At 44.9% G+C, this 11929-nt stretch overlaps 1 protein-coding gene and 1 pseudogene across 1 annotated transcript; both read right to left on the bottom strand.

Annotated features, from left to right (window-relative positions):
• The window catches only part of LOC150042096 (lysophosphatidic acid receptor 3-like), a 181658-nt pseudogene that overhangs the window by 61361 nt on the left and 108368 nt on the right, over window positions 1-11929 (bottom strand).
• Window positions 4994-10980, bottom strand: LOC150042103 (C-type lectin domain family 2 member D11-like). The gene is made up of 5 exons (XM_090325294.1): window positions 10780-10980; window positions 8379-8504; window positions 8104-8285; window positions 7735-7838; window positions 4994-6666 (listed from the first exon to the last, which is right to left on the bottom strand). The coding sequence occupies exons 1-5, from the start codon at window positions 10829-10831 to the stop codon at window positions 6462-6464; spliced, it is 669 nt and encodes a 222-aa protein (XP_090181420.1). The 5' UTR covers window positions 10832-10980; the 3' UTR covers window positions 4994-6461.

Raw genomic sequence — 11929 nt, 5'->3', positions numbered from 1 at the left:
CTGGAATAAACTGGGCGCCGCTGGCTCCCACCGGTCATCCTAGCTCTCACAGGAGGTTGAGACCTGAGGATCGCGATTGGAGGCCAGCCTGGACAGAAAAGTCTGGGAGCCTTCTAAGGCTGCAAACCAGCAAAAAGCCAGCAGTGGTGATATGGCTCAAGTGGTAGAGCACCAGTCTTGAGTGAAAAAGCTCAGGGCCAGTGCCCAGGCCCTGAGTTCAAGTCCCAGGACGCACACACACACACACACACACACACACACACACACACACACACACACTAGGATGAAGCTTTGTTCCTGACAAGAAGTTGGCTCCATGATGTCACCAGTGACACCTGCTGGTCAGCAGATGGCACACCGTGGGGGTGTGACCCGTGACTCGGGCTCCATCATTCGTGGCTCTGAACACTTGTCGTTCCCCGTCCCGTGGCTCTAGGTTGACCAGACACAGGGAAGGTTGTGACCCACAAATCCACCCTCCTGCCTGCTTGCTGTTAGGTCCAGTGAGTTTGAGTCAGGGGTGCCCCTGGCGGTGGAAGGAGACCCGGACTCACCCACAGAGGACCTGGGGCCCCGGAGGAGGAGGAGGATTTTTAGGGGTGTGTTTGTTTTACACTCAACTTCCTATAACCCTTTAAAGTAGTTAGAAGTTATTTTGTATTTTCCTCCCAAACTCCACACAGGACCTTGAAAAAGTCTCGTCTATCCACTGATGTCCACGCCTGTAATCCAGATCCTCAGGAGGCTGGGAGCTGAGTGTGGAGGTTCAAAGCCAGCCGGGCAGGAAAGTCTGTGAGACTCTTACTGTCAACCAACCACCTGAAAACTGGAAGTGGAGCTGTGGCTCTAAAGGTAAAGCTCATGTCTACAAGTTCTTGGCCCTGAGTTCAAACCCCAGCACCCCAAAAACAAACCAATCCAATCCAACACAAAGAAAATTCTCCACAGTCACCAAATGCCGGCTGAATCTGTCATTTTCTACTACGACCAGAATTCAGGGCTCTACATGGCTCTGCTCAGAGATCACTCGTGTGTGTGTGTGTGTGTGTGTGTGTTGGGCTTTGCCCTGGTGCTGGAATTTGAACTCAGGACCCTGTTCTCTTGCTTAGCTCCTATTTTTTTCCCTCAAGGCTGGTGCTCTGCCACTTGAGCCAAAGCTTCATGTGTGGATTTTTGCTGGTTCACGGGAGATAAGAGTCTCACAGTTTTGTCTACCTGACCTGGCTTTGAACCTCCATCCTCAGATCTCAGCCTCCTGAGTACTGAGGTGACAGACGTGAAACACCCACTGCTCCCTGCTCATTCTGGAGTCACACATACACACACACACACACACACACACACACACACACACACACACACACACACTCAGCTGGCTAGGGAAGCCTTGGTCTCTGGCCCAGGTGGACTTGGCAGGGAATCTACCGCCCCCGTGTGGGCGCAGGGCGCGGCTGCAGCGTGCAGAGTGACAATGTCCCATTTCCACAGGAGACCAGGAGAGTGGAGACGCCATGGCCTCTGCTTAGGCCAGAAAGGGTTGAAATCCCCTCCCCTCCCTCCCAAGGCCTTTTATTCTGCATGGTTTGCAAGGGAGCTGGAAGAAGCCTAAGAGCGGTGCTGGGGGCTTAGGCTGTCACCCCAGCTACCCAGGGGCTGAGATCTGAGGATCACAGTTCAAAGCCAGCCTGGGAACTCCAGGAGACTCTTAGCACCAATGAACCAGCAAAAAATTGTGGCTCAAGTGTCAGAGCACCCGCCATGGAGAGACACAGTGCCCAGGCCCTGAGTTCAATCCCCAGGGTAGGCAAACAAACAAACAAAAAGACGTAAACCTGAGAAAGTGTTAAAAAAAAAAAAAAAAGACCCACATACAGTGTCTGAAATACAATCACATGCACATTTGCATAGGAATTGTATACTATACTCAATATATTCTACAATATATTGATAATATGTTATATATTAATGCATATATACACACGTGTGTATATATAATATAATGTTTTGTTTTTGCTAGTCGTGGGGCTTGACTCAGGGTCTGGACACTGTTCTTGACCTTTCTCAGGGTAGAGCTCTACCACTTGAGCCACAGCACCACTTCTGGATTTTTCTGTGTCTGTGGTACTGAGGAATCGAACCCAGGGCTTCCTGCATGCTAGACAGGCACTCTACCACTAGGCCACACTCCCAGCCATAATCTAATGTATTTATAAAATATATTATGTATTATAAATACATTCATACACACATATGTGTGTGTGCATGTGCGCGTGTGTGTGTGTGTGTGTGTGTGTGTGTGTGTGTGCTCGTAGGGGGGCCTTGAACTCAGGGCATTATCTATTCACATGCTTTAAAAAATATAAACAAAACACTCAGAGCTGGTGCCCTACCCTCTGAGCCATGGCTTTAGCGATCTAAAGACCCCCCAGCCAGACAGGAAGCTTATCTGAAAATCCCCAGGCAAAAAGTAGCTGTGGCTTCAAGTTAGAATCACCTGGTTCACATTTCACAAAGACCAGCACATAGCTCGGCTTCTGGAATCTGCTCACCTACTTCTGCACCATTATTTTTGGTAACCTGTAAAATGACAGATCACAGTTCAAAGCCAGCCTGGGCAGGAAAATCTGTGAGACTCTTATCTCCCATGGACCTGCAAAAAAGCCAGAAGTGGAGCTGAGGCTCAAATGGTAGAGCGCCCTTCTTCAGAAGAACAGCCAACCAAGAGCATGAGTCCCTGAGTTCAAGGCCCAGGACAAGCAGACACACACACACACACACACACACACACACACACACACACACACACACATGAAAACACTCAAGTATATGACCATGGTACAAAAACAGAACTTCTACAATGCCATCCGTTTCTATTGAGCCTGTGTCTGGGGCTAGATTACGTAACATTCCAAGCTCAGTTATTTAGAATTGTAAAGAAGGGTTTCATTTCCCCATGTTAAGGTAGTACCACAACACACACACACACACACACACACACTATACAGAGAGAGAGAGAGAGAGAGAGAGAGAGAGAGAGAGTTGATGTGTTGCATTTCTAACTTACCATGGGGAGGGGAAACCCTTCTTCACAATTCCTTGAGGTAAAGATGTGGTGAAGTAAAAGCAGGAAGTGGGATGAGCTTTAGGTGGGAAATGTGTAAGTCCCCATCTTCTGGTAGCACAGGCCTTTCACGCCTGGCTGTGTCATCCACGTGTGTCACTGGTGAATGACTCGTGTTTCCAGTGGGCTCTGACACCCCTGGCTCCATGAACCCCAGAACAGAGAAGTCACAACTTTGTCCCCCAGTAGCAACGCTAAAGTTGCTGTAAACTTTATTTTATTTGGCAATCCTGGGGCTTGAACTCAGGGCCTGAGCACTTTCCCTAGCTCAAGGCTAGGGCTCTACTAATTAAGCCACAGTGCCTCTGCTGGTTTTCTAGTGTTTCACTGGAGCTGAGACTCTCACAGAATTTCCTGCCCGGGCTGGCTTTGAACCTAGGTCCTCAGATGTCAGTCTTTTGCATAGCTGGGATTGTAGTGTGAGCTATTAGGATCCCAGCTACAAGCAGACAGTATGTAGAGGAGGAGACACGGGGTAGGAGAGAGCTGGAGGCAGCTGGACACTGGGCGTAGAGGCTTGGTTTGCTGCAGATCCACTTTCTCTCCGCGTAGACCCTGGCGCTGCTAATTCCAGCTTCACTCAAATAGGTATTCCCCAGAGCCTCGCACTTCCACCCTAGAGCCAAGCAGAAACACGTGCATTACTCACATTTGGGTATTTACTTGCTTTTGTTCATTTTTCTTTTTGTCAGGTGTGGGGTTAGAACTCTGGCCTGGGCCGCTGTCCTGAGCGTCTGTGTTCAAGACTAGCCCTGCTTTCCCATTATGAGCACAGCACCACTTCTGGCTTTTTTTTTTTTTTTTTTTTTTTTGTGGTTCATAGGAGTTAAGAGTTTCATGGATTTTCCTGCCTCGGCTGGTTTCAAACTCTGATTCGCAGATTTCAGCCTCCTGTGTAGCTAGGAAGACAGGTAAGAGCCACCAGCACGCAGCTTGTTGTCTGTAGGTTTTTAATTTTTCTTCATTTTGTTTATTTTTTTTGCAGTCTTACTTGGATTTTTTTTTCATTATATTTCAAATGACAAGTGTTCAAGAAGGAATCTCTATATACAATCACTGGCACTTAGTTTTTCGAACATAATCAAAATTAGGCTAAGGGTTTGTATATCATGGATACATATTAATTTATGAAATAAAACTTGTCTGTAGAGTCATAGGTTTTTATGTCTATGTAGTTATGTTTATATTTCCAATACCATGTCCATAGCATTGGGTCCGCAAATATTGAGTCCTCGCTCTTGTACTGTTTGGTCTAATAGCCAATAGTAATGCCCTTCATATTTCTACAGATACAACTGCATGCTTTTACACTGCTTATGTTCCTATGGCTACAGTAGAATTTGCACATTCTGTTGTTTCTTGTAGTTGTCTATGAACAGGTGGGAGATGTCTTCTTATTCAAACTCATGGAGAAGCCAGGCTTGGTGACGCACCCCTGTAATTCCAGCCACTCAGGAAGCTGAGATCTGAGGATCAAGGTTCAAAGCCAGGAAAGTCTCTGAAATTCTTATCTCCAATGAACCACAAGAAAACTGAAGTGACTCAAGTGATAGAGAACCAGCCTTGAGCACAACGAAAACACACACACACACACACAGACACACACACCCTAGAGGGCGCCAGGAGTTTGGCCTAGTGGTAGAGTGCTTGCCTACCATGCACGAAGACTCAGTTTCAATTCCTCAGTACCACATACATAGAAAAAGCTGTACGTGGCGCTGTGGCTCAAGTGGTAGAGCTCTGCCTTGAGAAAGCCCAAGGACAGGGCTCAGGCCCTGAGTTCAAGCCCCAGGACTGGCCAAAAATACTAGAAAGTTTGAAACTAATGTATTATAACGATTATTTCAAATGATAAAGCATTTATTTAGCTTCCCAAAGCATAACACAGATGTTAATCTCTAGAATTGCATGTGTGGCTTTAATAAAGTAAACAGCAAAATATTTTCACTCCTTTCAACCCAGAATAAAGTCCAATTGATTACATTTAATTTTACAAACACTTACAACTATACTATTAAATTCCAAAGTACATATTTATATTGTTTCGGGAAGCAAAACTCAGGCACTAATCCTGTAATAACTGTATACTTGGCTTTAACAAAATAAACACCATCACGTTCTTTTCTTCAAAGCATGCTAAAATCTCTTCTATTTAGTAATATTTTATAACCATAATTTTACAGGTCAACTGCAGGGCTGGTAGGAAGATGACAATAATATTTCTAGGGAGACCTTGATATAAATACTTGATGTGAAATTAAAATAACACATTGCTCGACAGAAGGGTCCAGTTCTAGTTCTGAAAACGTATAAAGTGGCTACAGTACTGGTGGCTCACATCTGTCATCCCAACTTACTCAGGAGGCTGAGATCCAAGGATCATGGTTCAAAGCCAGCCCGGGCAGGAAAGTCTGTGAGACTCCTCTCTCCAGTGAAGCATCAAAAAGGTGGAAGAGAGCCGGCGTGGTGGCTCACGCTTGTCTGACTAGCTACTCAGGAGGCTGAGATCTGAGGATCGAGGTTCAAAGGAGACCCTCATCTCCCATGGAGCACCAAAAAGCCAGATGTAGCACTATGGCTCAATGGTAGAGCACCAACCTTGGGCAAAAGAAGAGAAGAAAAAAAAGGTTACAAAACAAACAAAAAAACAAGGCCAGGAGTTTGGCCTAGTGGTAAAGTGCTTGTCTAGCATGCATGAAGACCAGGGTTCAATTCCTTGGTACCACATTACAAATAGAAAAAAAAACAAGCCGGAAGTGGTGCTGTGGTTCAAGTGGTAGAGCTGTAGTCTTGAGAAAGCCCAAGGAGAGTGCTCAGGCACTGAGTTCAAGCCCTAGGACTGGAAAAAAATTTTTTTTAAAGAAATATAATTTTAAGAAAATAATAATTTAATATAAAAATATAGAAGAAGTAAAAAAGAAAAATAATAAATTATAAACTAAAAATAACAAAAATGATGAAAAATAATAGTAAATAATTAAAATTTTTAACGAATAACAAAATAAGGAAAAAAGCTAATTATCAATCAAATCAAAGTTGTCAGGGGACACGCAGAGAGGAAGGCAGAGAGAGAAACCCCAAGTTGTAACAAGATGGAATGTCTCCTGAGGGGTACAAGGTATTTTCCTATTTTTCCTTTTTTGTGTGTCATAGAGCTTGAACTCAGGGCCTAAGCACTGTCCCTGAGCTTTTAAGCTCAAGGTTAGTGGTCTACTAATTAAGCCACAGTGCCACTTCTGGTTTTCTAATGTTTCACTGGAAATAATGCTCATGGAATTTCCTGCCTAGGCTGGCTTTGAACCCAGGTCCTTGGATATCAGTCTTTTGCATAGCTGGGATTCTAGGCATGAGCTTTTAGGATCCCAGCTACAAGCAGACAGTATGTAGAGGAGGAGACACGGGGTAGGAGAGAGCTGGAGGCGGCTGGACACTGGGCGTAGAGGCTTGGTTTGCTGCAAATCCACTTTCTCTCTGTGTAGACCCTGGCACTGCTAATTCCAATATCATCCAAATAGGCGTATTCCCCAGAGCCTCGAACTTCCACCCTGGAGCCAAGCAGAAACACGTTCAGTATTCACATTTGGCTACACACTTGCTTTCTTTTTCCTTTTTTCTTTATGTCAGTTGTGGGGTTTGAACTGGGGGCCTGGATGCTTTCCCTGAGCTTTTGTGCTCAAGACGAGTCCTGCTCTCCATCATGAGCCACAGCACCACTTCTGGCTTTCTGTTGTGTGGTTCATGGAAGATGAGAGGCTCACAGATTTTCCTGTCTCTGCTGGTGTGGAACCCTGATTCTCACACCTCAGCCTCCCGTGCAGCTAGGATGACACGTGAGAGTCACCAGCACGCAGCTGTGGCCTGTCTTTTCTTTTTCATTGTTTTTTTCTTTCTTGCCAGTGCTGGGCTTGAACTCAGGGCCTGAGCACTGTCCCTGAGCTTCCTGGGCCCAAGTTTAGAGCTCTACCACTTGAGCCACAGCACAATTTCCAGCTGTTTCTGTGTATGTGCTTCAGAGGAATTGAACCTAGAGCTTTGTGAATGTGAGGCAAGCACTTTAGCACCAGGCCACAACCCGGATGCTAGGTGTGGTTTTAACAGAAGTAAGAGACTAGCGCTCATCTGACTTCAGTGATGAGCACTGCTGACTGAGTTGCGTTTCTTCTCCATTCTCAAAGTCCTGGTGTGAATGCCACCTGTCTGTCCATCACCCGTCCATCCCAGTCACACTAACCACGCATTCATTCATGACCCACGGCCACCTGTGGGCTCCCTAGACGTGACCTTCACTCAGGCTCAACTGTTTCCAAAATGCAGAAAAATAAACCATCATCAACAACAACAAATCCATGCTGGGTTCCAGGACTCACAGCTGTCATCCAGCTACTCAGGAGGCTGAGATCTGACGATCACAGTTCAAAGCCAGCCCTGGAAGAAAATCCATGAGACTCTAATCTCCAATAAACTCTTTAGCAAAAGCTGGAAGTGGTGCTGTGGTTCAAGTGGTAAAGCGCTGGCCTTAAGCAAAACCTCAGGAACAAGGGCCTAGGCCCTGAGTTCAAGCCCCAGTCCTGACCCAAACAAACAAACAAGCAAAAAGATGGTTGAAAACGTACAAGTTGGTGAACTCTGTGTTGTCTGCCCACTTCCAACTGTGCTTTGAGGATTCTCTTCTAAGTCCAATCCAATGATCGTAACCTTTGTGTTTTTTCAAGAAATTCTGTAATAAAACACAGTAAGTTGAAAATGAGAGTCCTTCTCTAACACAAATCTCCTTCCAGTTTTTTCCTGGGAGGTAAGAGTCTCATGACTTTCTTGCACAATTTGTCTTGGAACTGCGATTCTCCCATCTCAGCCTCCTGGGTAACTGGATGACAGCATGAGCTCCTGGCGCCCAACCCTTTAACTTCACACAACCTCTCCAAGTCGGGGTGGGGTGTCTTTAGCACGTCACAGAGAACAGGAACCCCAAAAGCATTTCTTACCAGGTCCTGGATGGTGTCAAAGGTGGCCAGATTGGCTCCAGAGGAGGCACAAAAGTCCTGACTGGACGTCCAGTTCCTTGTATCCTCAGAAAAGTAGAAACACTGATTCCCAAAGCCAATCCACTCTCTTGGACAGGAAGAATACAGGCTGTGCTCTGGAATGCGGCTTTCTGCTTGGTTCACTAAACACACAATGGATTTGCTTTATAATCAGTCTTCTGTTTTTGTGCCCGTCCGGGGCCTAAGCCACACATTGGCCATTCAAAGCTACTCACCTGCTAGAATCACTGTTAGCATAACTGTCGTCCCTAACAGAAGCACAATAGTCAACAGACAGCACTGCAGTTTGGCTGTGGTGATAGGTGACAATATTCCTAGGCATATTTCCCAGAGCTTTTTCACTGCAAAAAGAGGAGAGTTTGAATCTAAGGAAACTTCTAGAAGGAAAATGATCATAGCATTCCCTACTTGTGGCTTGTCCTGGCTCAATTACCACCAAGGCCATCTTGCAATGGTGGAAAAGGAAAGAATGGAGGAGCTGAGCACTGGTGTCTCCTCCCTGTAACCCCAGCTACTCAGGAGCCCAAGATGTGAGGGTGGCAGGCAGGAAAGTCTGGGAGACTCTTTATCTCCACAGAACCATGAAAAGGCCAGAAGGGGAGCTGTGGCTCCAGTGATAGAGCCAACCTTGAGAGACAAAGGTGAGTTCAAATCCCTGCTTGGTCATATGCTATATGATAGATATTATAAACATTTCATATGACATACCATTATGTTCTATGATACATAATTTTTTTTTGCCAGTCCTGGGCTTGAGCTCAGAGCCTGAGCACTGTCCTTGGACTTTCTCAAGGCTAGAGCTCTACCACTTGAGCCTCAGCACCACTTCCGGCTTTTTTCTATGTATGTGGTACCAAGGAATTGAACCTGGGTCTTCATGCATGCTAGGCAAGCACTTTAACCACTAGGCCAAACTCCCGGCCCTATGATACATAATTTATATAACATCATGGTATATGTTCTATTGTAAATATACTGTATAATATGGCATTATATTATATTATATATACTTTCTTTTTTGGTCAGACCTGGGGCTTGAACTCAGGTCCTGGGCACTGTCCTTGAAGGTTTTCCCTCAAGGCTAGTTAGTGCTCTACCACTTTGATCCACAGCTCCACCTCTACTTTTCTGGTGGTTCATTGGAGAGAAGAGGCTCATGGACTTTCCTGCTCAGGATGGCTTGACCACCAGTCACCTGAGTAGCTGGGATGACAAATGTAAACTCCAGCCCCCTGGTTATATAGACCCTTATATTATATACAGTATTAGGTTACATGGTGCTATATAATTGTTGTATGTTGTACTTTATCAATCCTATAACATACTATATGACCTACATGCAAATTGTATATATAATATAAATATATGGAATAATAAAATATAATAATAAAAATGTCATATAAAAGTAGGCCATGAGGGAAGTGGGGCTGTGGCTCAGGTATAAGTGAAGAGCTCAGGGACAGTACCCAGGTGCAGAGATCAACCTGATGACCCACTAAAAAAAGAAAAAAGAAAGAAAGAATAAAGGTACACTGGGAGTGTTGTCTAGTGGTTTAATGCCCAGAAACTTGAAGCCCCCCGGAAGGATCACCAGAGACCGAAGATCAATGCAAATTGCAATGAGTCGTTTATTGACGAGCTCGAGCATGGGGTCTCTGCGCACTGATAGTCGAGTGCAGACCAGAGGCCACGTGCACAACATTACAGCACCTTTAATACATTCTTTGGTAGGGGGCAGGTCCCAGTAAGCACTGGCACCAAGATTCCATTAAATGATTGGTGCAATACAAAATGGGAGGCAGGTCGTCACTAGTCATTGGTCAGTTTAGCAAGCTGTCATGCTTTGAACTGATTGGCTAATGGGTGAAGGGACAGACCCAATATGTGGTCAGTGGAGAAAACCTGCGGACAGGCTATCAGGCTTCTGCCTAGTTCGCTGGCTCTCGCAGGTCCGACCTTGTACAAGTATAAAGATACAAATGAATACAAGTATAAAAATACAAATGGCTAATCATAGGTTTATAGAAAATATATAGATATTTTCTACGCTCCTCAGTGGAACAGTGCTTTCCTAGTATGTATGGGTTCGATTTCTCAGTACCACATACTCAGAAAAGGCTGGAAGTGGCCAAGTGGCAGAGCACTAGCCTTGAGTAAAATGTGTCCAAGGACAGTGCCCAGCCCCTGAGTTCAAGCCTCAGGACTGGCAATAAAAATTTTTTAGAAATAAGGGCTGGGAGTGTGGCCTCGTGGTAGAGTGCTTGTCTAGCAGGCATGAAGACCCAGGTTCGATTCCTCAGTATCACATGCATAGAAAAAAGCTGGAAATGGTTCTGTGGCTCAAGTGGTTGAGCTCTAGCCTTGAGAAAGTTCAAGGACAATGTTCAGTCCATAAGCTCAAGCCCAGGACTGGCAAAAAAACAAAAACAAAAACAAAACAGAAACAAAAAAAGCAGCAGAAGAAAAGCAGAAGAGGAGGAAGAGGAGGAGGACGACAATGAGGAGGAAGGAGAGGGATGTTACCCCAACTCAAGGCACACATCCCAGATCTAACCTTCCCTCCTCCGTCCCAGCCTAGCTGCCTTTGTGGGAGACTTCAACCCTAATGCAAGTTACCTGCTGGCCAGCTTTTTGGGTTGTCTGTGGAAGGCAGATTTTTCTGTACCATTCTCACCAAGGCTTCTGTTATTTTTCCTCCTTGTTCTTTTTAGGCTGAACCGACGGCATTTGCAAGTGTTATATGACAGCTGGATATGCAGATTATCCCACCAGCCTTCTGCCTTTCCTGGCTCTTAGTCCTGACAGAGAAAACAAACAAACAAAAAACAAAAAACAAAACAAAAACAAGAGAGGAATCAGGATCTGAAATTCAATGGATTAGAAATGAAATGATTGATGTGTCAGCATTATGATTATTATTATTATTATTATTTGCCAGTCCTGGGGTTTGAACTCACGGCCAGAGCACTGTTCCTGAGCTTTCTCAAGGCTAGCGCTCTACCACTTGAGCCACAGCTGCACTTCTTTCTTTTTCTATGCCGGTGGTACTGAGGACTGGAAACCAGAGCTTTGTGCATGCTAGGCAAGCATTCTACCACTAAGCTGCTTTCCCTGTTCCCCGAGATCTATTTTTCATAATAATAATAATAATAGTAATGATTTCTTTGGCTTACACCCTGAGATACTATCTGAAGTGAAAACACTCTAGGGCAGGAGAGATTGTGAAATTCCTTAGCTCCTGCTCAGCATCAAAAAGCCAGAAGTGGAGTGGAGAGAAGTGGCTCAAGTGGTAGGGTGCCAGCCTCCAGTGAAAAAGCTCAGGGACAGCGCAGCTAAAACATGTTAAAAAGAGGGGGCTGGGAGTTTTGGTCCAGGAGAAGGAATTCAAAGAGTTTGGTTATGCTAAATTATCTTGCTAGCAGATAAACCCTGGAAATAAAAGCCCTAGCAAAGTGCTCGGTAAGAAGTTTTGTCTTAAAGGATGCCAGAGTAAGATTGGCAAAAGTATCTCTTGCCACTGATATTAATTTTCTACACTTTAAGATCTTTGTGAGTACGAATGTGTGTGTGTGTGAGAGTGAACATGTTCAAGATTAAACTATCAGCATGCTGTTTTTACGGGTGAGTTTCTACTTGATACACAAAAAGGTAAATGGGTGAATTTAAGTCTAAACTCCAAGAAAAATGATCAAGTTTGGGTGTTCCAAATATCTCAAAGAATTACTGCATTAAGAGGAACTAGTTAAAATATTTTTCTAAGGATTCC

Source organism: Megascapheus bottae, chromosome 37 (assembly GCF_031878675.1).
Source record: "Megascapheus bottae isolate mThoBot1 chromosome 37, mThoBot2.hap1, whole genome shotgun sequence".
Classification (NCBI taxonomy): Eukaryota; Metazoa; Chordata; class Mammalia; order Rodentia; family Geomyidae; genus Megascapheus; species Megascapheus bottae.
Note: the sequence above shows the minus strand (reverse complement) of the source record. Positions and strands in the feature narration are given on the sequence as shown.

Excerpts from the sequence above, each read along its gene's own strand:
- LOC150042103 (XM_090325294.1), bottom strand. The coding sequence starts at position 10,831 with ATGGTACAGAAAAATCTGCCTTCCACAGACAACCCAAAAAGCTGGCCA. Across the intron at positions 7,839-8,103 it reads TTGACACCATCCAGGACCTG|AATTTCTTGAAAAAACACAA; the intron begins GTAAGAAATGCT and ends GTTTTATTACAG. Across the intron at positions 6,667-7,734 it reads AACACAGAGTTCACCAACTT|GGTGGAAGTTCGAGGCTCTG; the intron begins GTACGTTTTCAA and ends GCTTGGCTCCAG.